General features: G+C 38.3%; 1 protein-coding gene across 5 annotated transcripts in view; it reads left to right on the top strand.

Moving 5' to 3' along the window:
- Positions 1–21,897, top strand: part of Tbc1d5 (TBC1 domain family member 5) — a 452,807-nt gene that overhangs the window by 333,347 nt on the left and 97,563 nt on the right. For all 5 annotated transcript variants that reach the window (XR_005974648.1, XM_041656297.1, XM_041656299.1 and 2 more), the window contains one exon: positions 19,878–19,963. Coding sequence is in view for 4 of the 5 variants with exons in the window: in XM_041656297.1 (XP_041512231.1) it covers positions 19,878–19,963 (86 nt within the window). In the remaining variant the exon portion in view is untranslated. The remainder of the gene's footprint in view (positions 1–19,877; positions 19,964–21,897) is intronic.

Here is a 21,897-nt window from a genome sequence, read left to right as displayed (position 1 = left end):
CACTTAAAATACTCAGGAGAGAAACTATTGGCTAAATAGAAGGGGTAACATGTAATGAGTGTGACAACATATAAAATATAATCCTTTGTGTAAATATTATTTTAAAGTTTCCATAAATTGGAAAAGCTAATTGTAACATTCATGTGGAAATATAACTCTGATCTTGAGAAAGATACAGAGCTGATGAATTCATACTTCTTGTCTTAAACACCTGTAACCAAGATGGTGTCGCATATACACAAGAGCCCATACACCAGTGGAAGAGAGTGCAGAGTTCAGAAACAATCTTTTTAAATTAATTGATTGATTTTTTTCCCCAGCCCAATCACATCTTCTCCTCCCTCCTTTCTCTTCAGAACATGGCAGGCCTCCTGGGTGTATCAGCCAGCCATGGCATGTCAAGTTGTAGTGAGACTAGGCACCTCCTCTCCTACTGAGCCTGGAGGAGGCAACCCAGTAGGAGGAAAGGTTCCCAAAAGCAGGTTACAGAGTCAGAGACAGCCCCTACTTCCACTCTTAGGAGTCCCACAAGACCAAGCCTACACAACTGTAGCATATTCACAGAGGGCCTAGGTCAGTCCAGTGCAGGCTCCCTGGTTGTCAGTTCAGTCCCTGTGAGCCCCAGTGAGCCCACGGTAGTGTTTTCTTGTAGCGCCTTGGTCCCTCTGGTCTCTACAATCTTTCATCCCCCTCTTCCACAAGACTTGCCAAGGTCCACCTACTGTTTGACTGTGGGTCTCTACATCTATCTGTTTCTATCAGTTACTGGGTGAAGCCTTTGATGCTAGGCAACAATCTATAAGTATAGCAGACTATCATTAGGAATCATTTCATTGACTTTTTTTTCTTTTTTCTTTTTTGCCAGTCATGTTTGTTTCTATTGTAGGTCTCTGGGCTGTCCAGGCTGTCCAGCCTCTGGGTGCTAGTTTTCCAGGAAGTGTCAGGCATGGGCTCCCTCTCATAGTATGGTCTCAAGCTAGACCAGTCATTGGCTGGCCCCTCTTATGATTTCTGCACCACCTTTAACCCAGTGTATTTTATAGACAGGGAAAATTGTAAGTCAAAGGCTTTGTGGCTGGATCGAGGTCCCAATTCCTCCACTGGAAATCTTTCATGTTTACAGGTGATGGCTGGTTCATGTTCCCATTGCTAAGAGTCTTAGCTAGGGTCACCTTCTTAGATTCCTGGGAGTTTCCATAAATCTAGGTTTCTAGCTCATCCCAGAGATGCCCTGATTCCAGTTTTCTTTCCCAGTACTCTTTCCCTCCATCTTCCCCAGCCCGATCCTTTGTGTTCCCATACCCTTATCCACCTGTGCTGTCTATTTTATTTCCCCTTCACAATGAGATTCATGCATCCTCCCTTGAGCCTTTCTTGTTTACTTAACTCATTTGGGTCTGTGGATTATAATATGGTTGTCCTTTAATTTACAGCTAATATTCACCTATAAGTAAGTACATACCATATTTGTCTTTTTGGGTCTCTGTTAACTCACTCCAGATGATCTTTTATAGTTCCATCTATTTGCCAGTAAATTTCATGATGTCATTGTTTTTAATAACTGAGTAAAACTCTGTTGTATTCAGTTTCATGAAGTTCCATTTATTAATTGTTGATCTTACTGCCTGTGCTATTGGTGTTCAGGAAGTAGTCTCCTGTGCCAATGTGTTCAAGGCTATTCCCCACTTTCTCTTCTGTCAGATTTAGTGTATCTGGTGTTATGTTGAGGTCTTTGATCCACTTGGACTTGAGTTCAGAAACAATGTTTTGATTTATATCTACCTGATTTTGACAAAGAGGCAAACAATTCAAAAAGGGAAAGAAGATTCTTTTTAAGAAATGACTGCTATAAACGTATGCACTTGAGAGAATGTGAGTTCCAATGTCAAATAACATATGAAACTTGAACTGGGATGCAGACAAAAGCAAAACCTACAGCACCAGCCTCTCAGGAACAAGTATTTGTGATCTTGAGCTGCACAATAATTCAGGTTAATAATATGAAAAGCAAAAGTGTTAGAAAGTAACTGATAAGTTAAATTTGGTCAAATTAGAACATCCGTACTTCACAAAGTATCTTTAAGAAAATGAAAAGATGACCCATAGGTGACAAGAACATATTGTCAAATTATTCATCTTGTAAAAGTCTTATGTCAAGGATATGGAAAGAACTTAGAATTCAAAAATAAAAAAAGACAACTCAGTTCAAATTGGGTAAAGAAGCTAAAGAGATATTATTCTAAAGATTAACAAGTGACCCAAACACACTTGACAGATGTTGAGTGTCATCAGGGAAATGCAAATCACAGCCACTTGATGCATGTTAGGGTATCTGTAATATTACAAAAAGAGAATTCAAATGAGTGTTAGTAAGCATGGAGACTAGTTAGTTTTCTGTATTGCTAGTAGTAATGTAAAATAATATATCCACTTTGGAAAACAGCCTCAAAGTATCAACTGTGAAGTATCATAAGACTAGCAATTCCACACATAGGTAGAATCTAAGAGAAACAAAGATAGATGTACAAAAAAAATTGAAAGAAAATATTCAAAGCATAATTATTCATAATTTCCAAAGAGTAAAAACATGAATGTTTATAAACATATGATATCATAAGGAGATATTTGGCAAGACAAAAAATAAAAAATGATACCTGCTATATCAGGGATAAACTAAAAATCATGTTAAATTAAAAAAAAACAGCTATCACCAAAGATACTACACCGATCTTAGCAACACAAGCATTGAGATTAGACAAATGTACAGAGGTAGAATAGCTTCCTAGGGTAATAGTGGAGGGGTGGAAAGTGAAGAATTGTAGAGGATTATTAGTAAACACTAGGGTTTGGGGGGCTGGAGAGATGGCTCAACAGTTAAGAGCCTGCCTGCTCTTTCAAAAAATCCTGAATTCAATTCCCAGCAACCTCATAGTGGCTCACAACTATCTGTAATGAGATCTGGTACCCTATTGGGGAAGAGACCTGGTCAGTCATCCTCATCAACTTAGACCATGAAACCCAATATGGACAAGTTCAACAGAACTGCCATATACCGTGCATTAATTAATTAGGGTTTTGAGAGGATAATGAACATGTTTTAAAGTTACATTATGGTGCTGGCTGTACAACTTCTTTAATGTACTAAAATCCATTGTATTGTTCCCTTAAAATGAGAGGATTTTATTGAGTGTAAATTAGCTTTCGATGAAATTTGCTAAAAATAAAATATATAAGCTATGATAAATGACCCCCCCAGCACACACATCACACTGATGTAGAAAGAAGGGATCGGATCCCTCATATTTCACAGCTTTTTCTAGTCTCCCACATAGGTTTTGTTACTTTCCTGCACCCCTTGTTAAAGGTATTATCTCTGTAATAGGAAGACCCATCCTTCCATTGATTTAGTAAATTTACCCTTAATGTTACTTAAAAATATAACAGATGAAAAATAGTTCTTTCACCTTCATTTTTGTAATCATCATATCATGAACATTACAGGTTAAATAAGTATACATAACACTATATTATTGCTGAACCTGTTATTTTACTAAACTGTGTTACTAAACTAAAGTTTAGTTAGCAGTCAGACAGATCTTCAACTATCACAAGTTTCTAATTTTACTTAACTAATTCACACAAAGAATGCCTCTAGAATCAAATTCCAGAAAGTTATGCCTGATTTAAATTCTCAGCCAAGTTTAAACTGGCAGAATGTTGCATTTTCTGTTACAGTTTTCCATCCTTTAATGCCTCTCACGTAATAACCAAGTAGCCTGCATTTTGCCCAGTAGGGGGCACTTTGAATGGAGGCCAATATTAACAGAGTTCATTTGTCTTTATTGAAGGGAATGAATTGACTTCCTTTGTTTATGTGTGTATTAGTCAGAATTCTCCAGAGTAACAGAACTTATAGAATGAAAATATATATATATATATATATATATATATATATATATATATATATACAGGGATTTATTAAAATGACTGAGAGGCTGTGGTCCAGCTAATCCAACAATGGCTGCTTATGAACAGAATGTTCAAGAATCCAGTAGTTGTTCAGTCCATGAGGCAGGATGTCTCGGCTGGTTTTCAATATATGGCAGAATCCCAAAGAAGAAGACTCTGTGTCCATAAAGGAATGGGCTTGCTATTGAGGTGAGAGCAACTAGGCAAAGAAAAAAAGCTTTGTTCTTCCCTGCCCTTTATATAGGCTTCCCACAGAAGGTGTGGCCCAGATTAGAGGGGGCTCCTCCCAGCTCAGAGATCTGAACATTAGAAGTGGATCTTCCTGCTCCAAATGAAGCAAAAACCCCTCACAGGTGTGCCCCTCCATTTTTTTGGTTTTAGTTAATTCCAGATGTAGTCAAGTTGTCAAACAAGAATAGCCATCACAATGTGGTATGAGGTTTTGTTTGGGTCTTCATTAGGTGTATTACCATGAAACTATGAGAAGATAGGTATAATTTTAAAATCAAATATGTATCATTAAATGGGGTGGAAGAGTGGTTATTTAATTTCTAGGAGAAGAGAGCGGGAAGAACAAGTCAAGACGAAGAAGAAGCAACAAAGCTAGAGTGAAGAGGGTACAGGATAAACATCCCATTTTTATCAGTCATTCCTGCATCTGCCTCTCAATACTGTGTTGCAAGCGTATGGTGGTACTAAAACAGACATGATTTATCCTTAAGTATCTTATCCTATAGGGTGGTAGAATCAAAGAATGACATGCGACAATGCTGTGTCTGCAAAAATTACTGAAGAATGGAGCTATGTGATATTGTGGATTTTGTCTTACAAGGGACATGAGGGAGGATTTCTTCAGTGGAATGACAGTTTGAAGGACTATGCAGCAATGCAATGCAGTGAGGGAAGGATGAACTTGCTGCTATGGCCGTTCTTTGAGGTCTTCTTCCCAGCGATTACAATTTGATTTCTTTTGCTAGACCATCCTACTCAGTGATAAATATCTGTAACTTTAAACTGTCTATGCATACAACTATACAAAAATAGCACAATCATATATTTTACCTTTTAATTACCTAATTATATAACTGGGAACTTTGAAAATTCAGATATTTAAGAATCTGCTTGTTATGGTATCACATACCTTTAATCCCAGCATTCCAGAGGCAGAGGCAAATGGACTTCTTTGAGTTCAAGGTTACCCTGATCTACACAGGGAGTCCAGACTGAGAAGATACAGTAAGACCTTGTTTCAAAAATCAAACCTAACAAACAAACCTGCTTATCTGTAAAATACCCATTAAGTACTGAATTCAGTACTTAGCTTATTCAATAAATAGCTTAATTATGCTATAAAGGGGCCTAAGCTATTTGGAACCATACCATATAAGTCCATCTATAAATAGTGCCTCATAGACGGAAGATTTTCATGACAAACTTATTGCCTTTTTATAAGTTAAAGAATAGGTTCTGAATCATTTGTGGTTTGGACACAGTCATACAAGACAGTGAGGCAAGAGTCAGGAGCCCAATCCGGTCCTCTCTTTAGACCTCTTCTGTTAGCACACGCTAGTGGTTCTTGTGTGAGTGAGGGACAGGAGAATCTGAGGAATGCTCCTAGTTACTAGCTTAGATTTCTGTCTGGAGAAAAGAATCTCAGTTCCAAGTCTACAGCTTAATTTGTTTCTAACCTCCCATTTCATGTTTCAGTAATCAGTTTATGCTTTCAATATTTGTTCACAATTTTCTACATCTCTCAGAATTTAGAATGAAAACTGAACATATTATTTTAATAAGGATATATTAGGAAAATGCTTTATTTTCTGTGTTGTTTTGTTGTGAAACATGATGTCAATCTGTTGCTTCCACTGCCCTACATAGCCCAGGCTGAGTTCAATCATTGCAGTCCTTACCTCACCATTCCTATGCTGGGGTTATGAGCCACTAGGCACAGCTTACCTGTTTTTTAAAAATAACCCCACCTCTGTTACCTATACCACTATGTTGCATATACTGTGTTGTTTGTTTGTTTGTTTGTTTGTTTTTGTTTTTTGAGACAGGGTTTGGAGCCTGTCCTGGTATTTGCTCTGTAGCTGTAACCCAGACTGGCCTTGAAATCACAGAAATCCACCTGCCTCTGCCTCCGGAGTGCTAAGATTAAAGGCATGTGCCACCACTGCCCAGCTGCTTATTATTTTTAACCTGAGACTTCAAGCTATCTTTCCCTTTCCTGTTTCCTTTTCAGCCATCTATAGTCTGTCTCACTGTTTCAGCCTGAAAGAACACTTTTCTTTGCCCTTCAGCATGAACCATGCACATGTCAACAACTTTCCATAGAGCTTTTATTTGTAATAATTTCCATGGTCAAAGAATTATCTAACCACAGCAACTATAATTACATCTCTGTTGAATGAATATATCATCAAATACATGCTGAAATTTTAGTTTTTTATCTAGTGTTATTGCTTACTGTGTAGTTGGCCAGATGAACTCAGTAAGATGTATCCATTAAGTCAACTAAGTAGTTGATTGCAAACTCAAATGTGGACTTTTTATCAGTCTTTTCGTATTAAGAAAAGCATACAATAGATCCATTCAGTTAGAACTTTTACCAGACAGTCTGGCTAGGTTTCTCCAGACAGTGGGTCTGGAGAAATGGGTATGGAGAAGTGGGTCTATGAGGGGAATGTGTCCTCTTGAGTTTATGAAAATAACTCCAATTATACCTGAGGGTTTTGAGGATTTTTTTTCTTTGGGTTTTTTGTTGTTGTTGTTTGTTGTTTTGGTTTATTTGGGGGGGGTGCTTTTTCAAAACTTCTCACTTGGCATTGTTCTACAAAAAACAGCTCAAACCATGTTGAGCGTCATACTATGACCACTGGAAGTAGAATGCATTTCAACTACTCTATTCTTAATGTTGCTAAAAACAGAAGCATACAAGTGGTGAATGGAACACATACTCAGAAATGTGGACCTCAGAAAAAGAGCAGAAAGAGCCAGGTCACCAACGGGTCAAGCTCCTAACATCTGACATGATGATGGACAGATCCATGGCTGACAGTTTTGTCAAGGATAGCCTTAAACTCCATCAGTTCATGTCTTTCATTTTTTTAATATTTATTTATTTATTATGTATACAATATTCTATCTGTGTGTATGCCTAGAGGTCAGAAGAGGACACCAGACCTTATTACAGATGGTTGTAAGCCACTATGTGGTTGCTGGGAATTGAACTCAGGACCTTTGGAAGAGCAGGCAATACTCTTAACCGCTTAGCCATCTCTCCAGCCCCAATTCATGTCTTTTAAATAGATTTTTTTTTCAATAAACACTAGGGGAAGATAAAGTTGAAAAAACTGCCAAAAAGTTACAGGGAACATTGCAGAAGGAAACACAGAAGGAAGATGATAAGAACCCAAAGAGCAGGGAGTTTGCTGTGAGACTGTGTCTCCTAGCAGTGTCCGAAACTTCACCCAACTGTTGTAATAGGAGCGGCAGGGCTATGTTCCTGGCACCCGGCTGCCCACACGGCTAGCTTTACCCGAAATAATTACACGGAAACTGTATTCTTTTAAACACTGCCTGGTCCATTAGTTCCAGCCTCTTATTGGCTAGCTCTTACATATTGATCTAACCCATTTCTAATAATCTGTGTAGCCCACGAGGTGGCTTACCAGGGAAGATCTTAACCTGTCTTAACCATATTGGGATAGAAGAAATCCACAGGGTCTCATCCTCTGTGAAAACAAAAGAAGAAACTCTTTTCCAAAGCATCATGTCCTTAGATCCAAATTCTGAAGTCAAGATACCTTTAGAACATATGTGCAGGTTCAGCTTAGCAGCCCATATAATGAAATGTCTCTCTGTACTTAGCTCCTTCACAGTCAAAAATTTTAAAGAAAACACAATATACATAATCCAGACTCTCTGTGAATTTTCCATTTTTACGTGGCTTATTTTTCTTTATTTCTTTTAATCTATAACTATCTGTACTCTGTCTCTTTAAAGACTTTACCCTTTTTTTAATGGGCATTAACTTTATTCTCTCTATTTTTTTTCTCTCTCTCAAGCCTACGTACACTCATCCAACATTGTGATTCATGAAGGTCTTTTATGTCTGAATCTGTCGTATTGTGAATCTGTAATTTTTTTTACTATCCAGGAGCACTTGTTTTGAGCCTTTAAATCACTAAACGCTTAAGAATCTAAGCTGTGACATTCCTAGGTCAAAAACAGGTACTGCCTGCTGGCCCCGCCCAGTCCAACATGGCAGAGCTGCTTGTGCCTCTGAGCTGTGGCACGCAATGTCCCCCTTTTAGGCACATAGCGAGTCTAGTTGCCATCAAGCGAATCGTAGCACTTTACTCCAAATGCTCCATTCAAAAGCTCTGTCTCCTGCAGGAGCCAGACAGAGATCGCAATGGTGGCACAGCCCAGAAAGCCGGCATTTTAAAACAGCCAGTTTTTTCCTGCTGCTGAGTCAGGAAAATTTCAAAATGGAGGACGTAACATTTTGTGCTAGCTCTGGGGCCACCAGGTAGGAGCAGCACTCAGCACTTTAATTCTGAGACTGAGCATGCATCACAGAAATCCTTTTCATCCAAGTTACATCCAAATCTGACACGCAGAGCACTGTGTAGTCTGAAAACACGTCTCTGTATGGCAGCAGGAATCCGCCATGCTCTTCCACCTTCCTAAGCCTGATTCGGCCGTGTGCCCAGGTGCAGGCGGGGAGCGCAGAGCCATCAGCACAGTCTCAGAGCACTCTCTGTCCGATCCCAAGCAGGAACACAAACATCCAGTCCAATAAAAAGCCATTGAAATGCTTTAAAGCCAGAGTTCACACTGGCAGCACAGCCCCAAGAAGCTGTGCTTTAAAATGACGCAGCGTTTTTTTTCTGCTGCTGTTGCCGAATCAGGAAATCTTTCTACAGCACGCCACCAACAAATAGCAAAAATCTGTGTTAAACTCTCTCTCCCTTATTTTTAAGCCTTCTCAGGTTTTTAAGTGGATTTAGTCCATCACGTTGGGCGCCACTCTGTTGTAATAGGAGCGGCAGGGCTACGTTCCTGGCACCCTGCCACCGCACGGCTAGCTTTACCTGAAATAATTACACGGAAACTGCATTCTTTTAAACACTGCCTGGCCCATTAGTTCCAGCCTCTTATTGGCTAGCTCTTACATATTGATCTAACCCATTTCTAATAATCTGTGTAGCCCACGAGGTGGCTTACCAGGGAAGATCTTAACCTGCGTCTGTCTGGTGTGAGAGAACCATGGCAACTCCCTGATTCAGCTTCTTTCTCCCAGCATTCTGTTCTGTTTACTCTGCCTACCTAATTTTTGCCCTATTAAAGGGCCAAGGCAGTTTCTTTATTTAACCAATGAAATCAACACAAAACAGAAGACTCCCACATCATCCAACAAGAACGACACCAATAGACATGCCAAACTGGATGGGCGAGAATCCACAAGGCCCCAGCCCTACACAAAGAACTTCAGGCTTCTCAGAAATGCTGAGAGGGAGAAATAGCCTTCCCCAGGGAGAAGCTCAACAGATGGTTATCCAATAGCAAACAATCAACCCAGAAGACATACATACAAGTGATGGTATACAGACTGAGCGGGTTATATTAGGAAACTGTGTATTCGTGTATACTTATGCATGCAATAACAATGATAAGAGGTCATGAATTTGAAAGAGAGCCAGAAAGGATACACAGGAAGGTTTGGAGGGAAGCAAGGGAAATGATTAAATATTATAATCTCAAAAATAAAAGAAATTAACTAATCAAGAAAATTTAAAATAAAGGAAACTTAATAGCCTAGACGCTATAAATCACCTACAGCTTCTGTGTTCTTCCCACCCTTGACACTTGAAGGACTTTTGTTTTTAAGCTGAACTGTGTCAGAGATTATTGGTTAAAAGGAAGCTATTTCCCAACTTTACCTACTCTCTCCGTAAATTTATACCCATATCAGTGTTCTTTTAATATTAGCACGTGAATCCAGAGTAAAATAGTCAAGACATAACAAAGTTAACTAGCTGGACTCACGCACCAATTAGAATCACCTACCAAAACTGTCACTTGGATCTGTATGTTAATCTGCATTGACATTCTGTGGTCTCTCTTCACTTAGGAACACAGCTATTTGTGTATACTTTCGTATTAAACTTAAAAACATCTCAAGAAAAAAGAATGCCTAAGTGGATAGATTTTACTAGTAAATGATCTTTAAATACCAAGGTGTTCTGTCATTGAAATTGTTTCCAAAATTGGTCAAAAGCATGGTTGTGCTAGGTTCCTTTTCCAAGTCTCATTGTGTAGGACCTCAGTTTTTTTATCTTGCCAATTAAAAGGGAAGAAATTGGGCCAATGTCTCTAAACCAGGGTTTTCTACTCCTTAAAGGTCCAAAATCTATTCATGGGAGTCTAGAAACTGTAAAATTCATCTTAAAATTATGCTGTTTTTATTCTTGTTTGAACTTAATAAATATTAGAAAGGAGAAAATTATTCTCAGAAACACACAAATTTCAAATTCTTTAAACCACAGAAGTAGGTCTCTGCCCTCTGTTCAGTGGATAGCAAAGAGAAGGGACTCGAAAAGATCATGCCCACTTACAGGAGTACTCTGAAACCCAGGATTCGTGAAAAAGAAAAGTTGAACAACTAAACTCCTACTTTCTATATGTAAATATTAAATATGAGAGTTTGTTGATTGCCTTGGCGGGTTACTTAGTCTAGGGTTAGTAACCCACCTAGCAGTTCAGTTATTCCAGGGTCACGGAGAGGCACTACCTGGAAGATATGAGCTAGGAAAGAGGAAGGAGGCTAAGCGGGGGTTCTTGTCAAAGCCTCAGTTTATTAGAGACAGGGTACAACTTATATAGGGTAAAGAGTTGGGGGATGGGCACAGGGGCCTGGGCTCTTGCCCCGTGGTTCACGTTGGTCACATGGTCCGAGTTGGTCATGTAAGCAGGAGGTTATCTTCGGTCAGGTCACTGTAGGCCAAGAAGTCACGAATTGACACACCTAGATCTTTAGATAGTTTGGAATGTGGGATGGGTTCCGCTAACAGATAGCTCTCCACTAACAACCAATTTGGGTGTGGGGTAGGCTCTGTTAATAAAACGATTCCTAACACAATTATGGGTGTGGGGTTCTCTGCAGACTCCCCAGGGTGATGGTTCCTGTAATGATTTTAGGAGGAAATTGGCTCCTGACAAGAGTTCACTTGGGGAGTGTGTTTCTCTGCCATTTGCCTGCATGCTGAGTTCAAAAACATAAACATTAGAAAAAAGAAAAACTGGTCCTCTTCTGGTGTCTGTTGTGGGAGGTCATGGCTGGTTTAAATGCTTCTTGCCATCTGAGACCCCGGCCGGGAGAGATGGGCATGTCTCCTTAGAGATTTTGTTTTAGTTGCCATATAAAATGAGGCTGCCATGGGTTCAGAGGTTTTGTGTCTGTTTGTCCAATTAATGTTGGTTTTATGTTCTTGTTTTTTAAACTTTATCTTTTACCTACATTTTATTAATTGCTCTAAGATTTTTAATGCTCACTATTCATAATATATTCGTATTCTATTTCTAAAATGGTACTTCCTATCAAAATATATAGGCAATATTAGTATATGCAAGAGGTCATTTTCATTTTGGTGATGAGTTAATAGTCTAACATACTATCAAATTAGAAAATTTTATGTCCCTTATTTTCTTAGATGAAAATCTATTTTTTTGTATTTATTTATTATGTATACAGTGGTCTGTCTGCATACCAGAAGAAAGTACCAGATCTCATTACCTATGGCTGTGAGCCACCATATGGGTGGTGAAATTGAACTCAGGACCTCTGGAAAAGCAGCCAGTGCTCTTAACCTCTGAGCCATCTCTTCAGCCCCAGATGAAAATCTTTAATTTGACAGATGCATTGTTTTCATACCTTTTAGATTTTCAGATGCTTACAAAAAAACTAGATTTTACTTTTCAAAATCTGATGTATTATAAATGTATTGTATAGAGGCATTTGAAATCAGCTCACATTTTCTTATATGGGGAAGGTATATCTTGATTTACTACTCAGCATATATTTTATTACTATATTAAATGAGTATTGTGCTCAATCACAAGTAATGTAATGAGACTCTACTTCTGGGTAAATGACAGAGAAGGAGATAAGTTATAAAATTTATCACACATTTACAGTAGTGTGTGTGTGTGTGTGTGTGTGTGTGTGTGTAAGAACTCTGACTGTGTGGGGTTCTAACGTCTGCCTGTTTGATCACTACATTTGTAGTTGATGGTGGGTCTGTGCAGTCATCAGGTGAGACCTTCTGTGAACCCTCTAGCAGTCAGTGAATAGCAGACCACAGAATTCTCCAGCTTTAATTACAGGCGAAAGAAAAGGCACAATTAGCATTTTAATATAGAAATATCTTAGGCTTTAGGAGAATTATGATAAATCTAATGCTGCCTAGTGAACCAATGAGGGGATATTACAACAAACTGTCTCCTTAGGAATATTTGTTTAAATGAAAGCAACAATACTTCATCCTTATCTCTTGGATAGTGATCACCATTTCAGGCTATTCTTTGTTCCAGCTCTAAAACATGTTTAGTTTGCTTTGGTCTGGTTTTATATTTTTGTGATTGGTAGTGTTTGTTTTCTATAAAACTGTAAGAAAAGAACTGTATTTGCTTGGCACTACCAGGATAGCTGTTGGGAGAAGCTGCTTTGCCACCTCCACTGGCTCTTAGCATGCATCTCTGACTTGGATGTGGGGAGGCTATGTCAGTCACAGCATATTAAACTCCCTTCTTTGCCATGGCAGAGGCTCTCCCACCTGCCTCTCATAAACACCTGCAGCACATGTTTGTAGAACTCTGGAGTGCTTTGCCTTTGGGGTCCTGAGGAATTCCCCTAGAGCTTTGTGCTTATAGACAGCTGCGCAATTCATTTTTTTAAAGGACAGTTGCCTTTTCCCTAACATTGAAGCTATAACATATTCACTAAAATAAAGCTATCATTTTTCATCAAAGAAAAACTTTCCACATATTTTTGCAGTGCTGTTCCTCCTTTGGAGCCTTATTTTTCCCCTTTACTAATCTGGCATGGCTATGAAAATTAAGGATTGGTAGCAAGAAATTAGGAGAAAGAAAACTGAGTAATTCATTTGCCAGGTATTTTCTTCATGCCAGACCCATGTTATGTTACAGACATAAAATTTTGTTGTTGTTGTTGTTGTTGTTAAATACTAAACAACTTTTTCCAAATCATGGCAAATCGACTAGAAAATGGCAATACATTGGATGTACTGTAGGTAACCACTACAATTATTAAAATCTCATAAGTTAACAAATACTGAACAGTATGATTTCATATCTTTTCAAAAATTTATAAATGTATGTACTGCTATCTAATAATAAGACAGCGTTTTCCTCCACATACAAAATGGGTGTGGTACATCCCATTGCATGCATGGGAATGCATGCATGCCACGATTATGCATGTCTCTGTGAGCATACTGTTTGACAGAACCTGTTGTGAGATTATCTGTAATTATTAGAAGTATGAAATATCACAGATTTCAGGTTGTCATACTGTTAAATTGGCCTTCTGGGTCAAAGTCTGTCCTGTGTGTCAGTGCTCAGTAGTGTCATAGGCCATTATAGCTCCCATCTCTCTTGAGCTTTTGTCAAGTGCCTGACATACTACGTTTATAATGTCATTGAATTCCTCCTGCAGTTTCATAGGTGGAAAAACTAAATCAAGAGTGTGACTGACTCATTTTCCAGATGCTAAATAGCGGACTGCAGTCTGAGTACATGCCTCACTGTTGCTTCCCTTCTTCTGGTCCTGTCTTCAACATGAAACATTAAGACCAGTATCCCTAAAATGGTTCCTCTGTTCTTTGCACTTCTCACATGTCTGTATAGAAGTCCTTTGAAAGATTCTCTGCTATTCAAAAGAGGATAAGCACTCCTTCTAGAATTTCAAAGGTAATTCAGAAAAAGATAATCATCTTCAAATGAAGGGCAAGAATGAGAACATCAGAGTTGACAATACTGTTTGTAGTGACCTTTTGTATGAACTTGATTTTTATTAGGCTTAGAACAAGGGAGATTTTTGTGTGCATCTGGTACTTATTTGCACTTCTTGCATTATCTTACAGTTAGTTATTCTTCCTGTGGATTAGCATGTAAATATTTGTATACTGCCATAAAAAGTTAAGTTTAAACGAAAGGTATTGAAATGGTGTTGTCATGGATGGAGTAGGTAAGAGGGAAGGAGCATTACATACTACAAACAGATTGAGCTTACAAAAGGCACCACAGGACTAATTGATCAGCATTCAAAGTCCTATTTTTCTGAGACAATTCCCTTGGCTGGAATTACATTAGGGAGTATATAACTATCATAATGAAGACCTAAAAAGTGAGGAAAACTAACTAACTATACCTGATGAATCTTTAGTTGATTCCTTTTTGAAAACCTTTTAGTTGAAGCCTTTTGGAAGTTGTTTGGACATCTTGCTGAAGTAACAAAAGCATTTTGGAAAGCCAGAAGCTCACTGCTCAGTTTAGCTTTATTGGAATGGTTTTCCTTCTAAAACGTTGATGTCTAGTGCTACCAGTTTTGCTTCTGTAAGTCACTTGGTTTGCAAGACATTCTTGTCGTAGCCTATCCATATGTGTGTGTGTGTGTGTGTGTGTGAGAGAGAGAGAGAGAGAGAGAGAGAGAGAGAGAGAGAGAGAGAGACTAAATATATAAATATTATCTTTTCAGGCTACATAATGTTACTTTTATGTGTCTATTTCTAGGACTGACCATTTGGTAGTGGATAATTAATTTCTGTGCTCTTCACTGATTCTTGTTCAGGTTATGTTTACATAACCAATTTTTGTGAGACTTTATGGGTATAGTTTCTCTGACATTAAGGAGATACAGTCTCACAACAAGCTTCCTTTTCCTCAGGTTCTTATAGTCTTTTCATCCCCTCTTCCACAAGGATCCCTGAGGATGTAGGAGTTGTGCTATAGATGTATCAGTTAGGACTTGGCTCCCCAACTCTGCATTTTAATAGGTTGTAGGTTTATGTAATGGTTTCCATCTGTTTCAAAGAGTTTTCTTGATGATGGGTAAATACTACACTTACCTGTGAATATAAGGACAAGTAGAAGAATGTTGTTAGGTAAAGTGGTGGTCAGAAATTTTTCAGCAACCAGCATTCACCAGTGTTGAATAGTTAGCTAGGCTTCTAATGTTACACTCAAAATCAGTAACCCAGATCACCACCACGAGACATACTCCAATGCAAAAACAAAGAGTCTTTCTTGCAAGTTAATTTGGGTCCCGTCTGTCCTAAGCAGCAGCAGCAGCAGCAAAAACAGCACAGAAGAGAGCCCAGAGGTGAACAAAGGAGAAGCCTCTGAGCTTGTGATTGGCTGTCCCTATGATATAAGGGAGCTTTCCAGGCCTGAGGCGAATTCCAAGCCTCCAGGGGTTCATTGATTGTCCAGTTTTCCCTGCTCAGGGATTGGCTGGTTTTGTGTGGGACAAAGATGACTCAGATTCTGGGGCCAAACTGTTTCTTTCATTAATTCTTTTTACCTTTTTGACCCTAATTTTGGGATCAGGGCAAATATCTTTGGCTCTAGGTTCGGAGACTCTGGTCCCATCTTCAGGGTGTGTTTCTTTCACTGGGGTGGGGCTTAGAGCTGAGCCTTTCAGGATCTGTGTAGGGCTACAGATGAGGGGTTTTCTGGGGCCTGGCTCTCTCACTAGTATAAGACATGCTTTTGTTATGCCTAAATCCGCAAAGTCCCCAAAAGCCAACAAGGAGACTGAGTCCCATATGTAAAAGCAAAGAGCCTTTATTTTATGCAAGTTTGCAAACTCGGTCTCTCTGCATGTCCAATATATTGGAATATCCAGAGAGCCCTGAGCTCAGTTAGAGTTGGGTTTTTATAGTAGTAAAGATGGGGGTGAGGGATTTCTGAGGTTCACGACCCATGGTTGGCTGACATTTGTCTAGGGTTGTCCCGGTGAGTGTGCTGGAAGGTGATCCTATCTACAGTGGGTTGGAACATTAGGCATTTTCTTTGGATGGTCTGTTCTTGGGTGGTGCTCAGGTAATCTTAGTTTGTGGTCCTTTCTGCAACCAGGTATTACTTCAGGGTAAACTACTGAGACTCAGGCCTCCATTAAACTTATCGATGGCTGAGTCCTATACTGGCAGGTGATAATGGTTGAAAGTAAAGAACTTCCTTTGGGTGATCTGTTCATATTTAGCTTATCATGGCTGGCTCCTACAGTTTCCTTCTTGTTGAGCAGTTCTTCAGTTTGATTAGAGAGCTGTTGGTTATGGCTAAGGTGTGTGTGCCACTACTGCACTCCTCGGGTTACGGCACCATGCTGGTCATTGTGCTTTCTAGGCATCATGGCTGGGTAGGACTATTGGCTATTTCTCTCCTTTGGAAGCTTCAGGGACCATGAAACCTAGTCCTTGATGAGGAGGCTTTCAGGTCAGATCCAGCTTGGGTTCCTCTGAGTCTTGTGTCTGAAGTACATAGCGCCTTCAGCAAGAGGGACTCACCTTCACCTCTGGGATCAACCAAGCAGAAGTGTATGATGTGTTGGAACAACCCTGGCCAACAGCCCAGAGGATTTCACATTCCTGGTGTTGGCGTTTTGATAGCTAGTTTATGGCTCTTGGGAGGAAAGATTTCATTTAAACTATGTAAACAGAGACTTACATGTATTATAGGTATTTTTAGGTAGACAGTTAATAGCATACTTACAGTTTTTCAAACATCCTTACTCTATACTCCTTTCTCCCCATCCCTATGTAAATCTTCTCTGCTTTTCCTGTTTATCCCTTCAGATCTCTTGAACCCTGCTGTTCCCCATTCTTTTGCCCCCTCCCCCAACCCCCACAATGGTTACTTTTTACTTTCCTAGTTTCTCCAGTTACTACTTCCTCACAGCTGAAGATTTGGAGCTAGGAACATCAGCTGAGAGAGAACATACATTTGCCTTTCTGGGTCTAGTTTATTAATTCAGTTTTTGTTTGTAAGAGTATTCCAAAAATGTCTTGATTTTTAAAAACACATTAAAAGCAGATAAACTAATAATTAAAGGGGAAAAACAGAAGTAAATTACAAAACTACAGCAATGAATTTTACTGTGTTAAAGTACCCATGCTCTTTTTGCTGCTGATGTACATACAATGATGTTTATAGCTATGCAGTGGTTTTTAGTTGTGTCAGATGTACAGTTCTCTGCTTGCTCAGTTAGCACAAGCTACATGTGGTGTTCAGTGTTTGAAGTGTGACTTGAAACATGTCTTAAGTGTGAAATATAAAATTGGATTTCAAAGACTTTTCCTAAATAAAGAATGAAAAGTATTTCATTAATAAATTTCTCCATGGTTGCATTTACTTTTATTTGTTTCGTGTGTGTGTGTGTGTGTTTAAATGTTTATGTTAGATAATTTTTAATTATCAATGAACTTTTGGTCTTGTGCCCCACCTTATATTTTTTCATAGTGCTTGTTCAGATTATCTCTATGTGTGTGTTTATATGTTAGAAATAACACACCTTTTTAATAACTTTGAAGAATAATTCCTTTTTTGGTATTTCATATGTAATTATTCCATATCAGCATTATCTTTTGACTTTTTTGATGTTGGCCCCAGCGTTGCAGTCCTTTAAACTACCTCCCTTTGACCCTAGCAGGGCTTCTAGGAGTTCAGTAGGCTCCAGTCAGATCGTTGTTTCTAGTCACGGCCTTGAGTGCTTAGATAGAGCAGCACTTCATGTCTTTATAAAGAAGTTCATTTCAGGAAACTGCTCCATGGGATTGCTCTTTTATTATTTTCTGACAAAAGTAACATGATCCTTTTTTAGTTTGTTGAAAGTCAGAATAGAAAAGCCTTTTATATTAACAAAAACAAAATGCTTTTCCGGGCACAGAGAATAAGGAACAGAATCAGTCATGAATTATAGTCTTGTAGAAGTCACTTTTTAAAATAGATCATGAGTGGACTATCAGTCTGTCAAGGGCTTTAACCTCTATTTTATTTCCCCGTTATACTTGGGTCCAGGTTGTCATCAGCTACCAATGTAATTCCTAGACAGAGAAAAGTTACAGTTAGATGTAATAGTATGGTCACCATGGAAGCACCCGTTATCTTCATCAAGGCAATTCAGATTTTATTATTACAGATCTGTGTTGAATACCAAACCAGTGAGATAGTAACTGTAGCTAAATCACAGGACTGCCATTTCTGCCAGATGATTAGGGTTACCTTGGAAGAGCTATGAACAGGTTTAGCTGTGGAAATACTCTCAACAGAAGAGAAAAGGTCTGTCTGTCATAGCTAGTGAGACGCAGCATGTTAGCTTGATGAATCTCGAACTATTTAACCTTAACAGTTATATTCCCTCTCCACCCCACACCAGCATACAAGTGCATCAGCGTTTCAGAATTATGTCTCCAAGGGATATCTAAGTGTATCAGTAATTTCCTATGAAGATAAAATTCAGCTATGTTGTGTCTAACTAGATCTTTCAGAAAAGAGTGCATGCCCTATTTTAAAGACCTAGGTATTCCCTAAATTAAATGCCTGGGTGGACAGTAGAAAACATTTAGAAGTTTATAAAACATTTAATGGGAATGTATACAATTTAACATGTTAGACATTGTGCTATGCATTTAAATTATGGCATGAATATATTAAAATTTTGTAAAATGTAAGTATGTTTCTATTTGTTTGTGAGGAGGTTGGTCCATTTAAATAATTAATATAGTTTAAACAGTAGCTGCAAATTTAAGTGGACACACTAAACCTAACGATTTTATTTTGTCACGCTGTAAATAAAAATAAATGAAGTAGGATCAAGACCCAGAGCCATTGTACTTGGCTTCATGTTCTGGCTTTGTGGGAGCCTAACCAGTTTGGATGTTCACCTTCCTAGACCAGGATGGAAGGAGGAGGACTTTGGACTTTCCATAGGGCAGGGAACCCCGAACTGCTCTTCAGACTGGAGAGGGAGGGGGAGAAGAGTGGGGGGAGGGGGAGAGGAGTGGGAGGAGGGGGAGGGAAATGGGAGGCTGGGAGGAGGCGGAAATTTTTTTTTCTTCAATAAAAATAAATAAATAAAATAAAAATAAATGGCAGAAAGGAGCAGTTTTTACTTTCACTAGTCAGTTTAATGGTCATCCTGATATTTCCATTGTCTGACATATTTTGGGCACTTATTAAACTCATAAATTAGATGACCTAGAAATTGTTAACTTTAAAAGAATTTATTTTGGGTCAGGCAGTGGTGGTGCAAGCCTTTAATCCCAGCACTCGGGAGGCAGAGGCAAGTGAGTTCAAGGTCAGCCTGGCTCCAGAGCAAGTTCCAGGACAGGCTCCAAAGCTACAAAGAAACCCTGTCTCAAAAAACCAAATAATATAATAATTAATAATAATTCATTTCAGGAGGAGGATTCAGTATGCCATCTAGTGGACATATTGAGTTTTCTGAGCATCAAATATTCATAATTTTTTTTTTCCTCCAAAGTTCAGTTTTCTGGGCACCTTGTCCCTTAGCCTTTTTTGATTGTTCATGCTTGCGTTAACTTTACTATAATTTTGATATAATTTTATCTCAATTTTGAAAATTATATTTGAAAGTAACTTAAAGCATCAAAACCAGTCTAATGACAGTGATATATTTGAGCAACCACACGCATTAAAAATAAGATATGTTTAGATGTTTTTCAGTTTTGATTAGCCAAGAAAGAACCAGTTGGAACAGAAGCATGTTAATTATTATGTCTTATTATATATGTATAGAACATTTAAATGGTCACCTTATTCATGTCTTTTTATTTTAATTTATTGTATTCATTTTTCTTTAGAGAAATCCAAGGCCTGTAACTTACCAGTTCCACCCCAATTTAGATTACTACAAGGCACGGGGAGCAGACCTTATGAATAAAAGCCGGTAAGTCCCTTCCCATAGACAGTATCAGAAGTCATCAAGAATTTTTATGTATTTCATGAGGATTATTTTCTAGATTTAGCATGCCAAGACTGGTGTGTAATGAATCTTTGTTAAATAAATTTCCTAAGTTCTTTTCAGCATCATAAAACATATTTTTGTTAACAGTGGTAATATGAATTAATACAAGCACTATAGTAATCTGTATGGAGTGTCCCCAGACCACTAAAACTAGATCTACCTCATGATGTACCTGTACCACTCCTGAGCATTTACCTACCTGCAGGGCTCCAGAACATCATGCCACTGAGATACTTGCCTATCCATATTTATTGTATAATTATTTGTAATGTTAGGTTATGGAGCTAACCTAATTGTCTAACAACATATAGGTGGATAAAGAAAATGTTGCATGTATATACAATTAAATTTTTTATTTTAGCCACAGAAGGGCTGGGAAAAGGGAGAAGAGGGCGGTATGGGGGGGAATATACTCAACGTATAGCATATACTTGCATGGGAAATGTCCTTTTATAACACAGTATCATGTACAATGAATAAATACTATGAAATGAAATTTTTAAAATATACCAAAAGAATACATTTTTAAGTTTTCAGCGTCAGTTTTCCAGTACTAATAAACCTAAATAGTTTCTACTTGGTGTAATCTCTTTCTGGATCTTCACTGTTGAATGAAAAGAGGCAGTTCTATGATATATTTTTAAATTATTTCAGTAACAAAATTAAAATTGCATTTCCCAGTTGGCTTTAGCACTACAAAATAAGCTTATAAATGCATCCTTTGTGATCGGCGATTGCACACACAGAACTCTTAAGGGTCACTGTAGGAATAAAAACATTCAAATCATACTTTTAAAAGAAATTAACATTGGCATAAAGGGTTGATGAACAGTTCTGTTTTTTCATAATACTATACTTAGATGTCTCAAGAGTTAACTTGTCAAACCAGAACCATTTCAAATTAGAATGCAATTTCAGAGTTTACTCTAGAAAACAATGTTAGCAATGATAAATGCTGCCAAATTGTCCAAATTTTTTTTCTTAAACATTTTCCTGAATGTTAACTTTTCTTGAGAATTCCAGCAGACTAAATATATATTTATAGAGTGCGTACATACAGCATGTTCTGCGTTAAAACAACTGCCACTTAGGAAATGGTAGCTTAAGAGCTGGGGAAATGTACAAGAGGCTGACTTTTAAACTTAAACCTGAACCTTTTATTACAACAGTAGAAACAGAGAAACACTACTACAAAATTACCCAGCTTTGAAATTATGAGACCAGTGTCATAGCCCATGAGACTTATCTGGAGCTCTGTTCTATTTATTCATTTTGTCTAAGTCTTGTTTCACAACTAGTAACTAGTTCATTTAATTCAACAAATTTTACTGAATGTTGGATATGATTATTTAAGCATAGAGGCACCTGTATAACAGTCATATTCAAACCCTTGCCCTAAGGAATCTTACTAACCATCTATTTAAATTTCTTCCTCTTTATGCCAGGTATTTAGTTTTTGTATGTTTAAAAGATAAATATTAGATTCACTTGTTACATAAGGTCTTTTTATCTGAAGACCCTTCTGATTCTTGCCCACTAGACTATCTTTCATGAAACAGCCAAAGAAATCTCGGCTTACAGCAGTTCATATTATACTGCCACTTTTGCCCTTCCAGAGTTTTCCTTTTGCCATCAGTTATCCAGTCTTGTGAATAAGTGTGCCACTATCTCCCACCCTCCCCTTGTCTCCATTCGTAGGTCACAGACACACTGGTCTCTCATTCTTACCTCAGCTTAGAGTGTTTGTACTTTGACTCCCGAGCTGCTGAGCGCTGCTCCCACCTGACCTTGCCAGGGAGAGCCCTGCCTGGTACCACCTTCCAAAGGACACTCTTTATTGTCAGGCTGTCTTCTCT

Source organism: Microtus oregoni, unplaced genomic scaffold (genome assembly GCF_018167655.1).
Source record: "Microtus oregoni isolate MIOR12 unplaced genomic scaffold, Mior012 000007F_ref0000211, whole genome shotgun sequence".
Taxonomy (NCBI): Eukaryota; Metazoa; Chordata; class Mammalia; order Rodentia; family Cricetidae; genus Microtus; species Microtus oregoni.
Note: the sequence above shows the minus strand (reverse complement) of the source record. Positions and strands in the feature narration are given on the sequence as shown.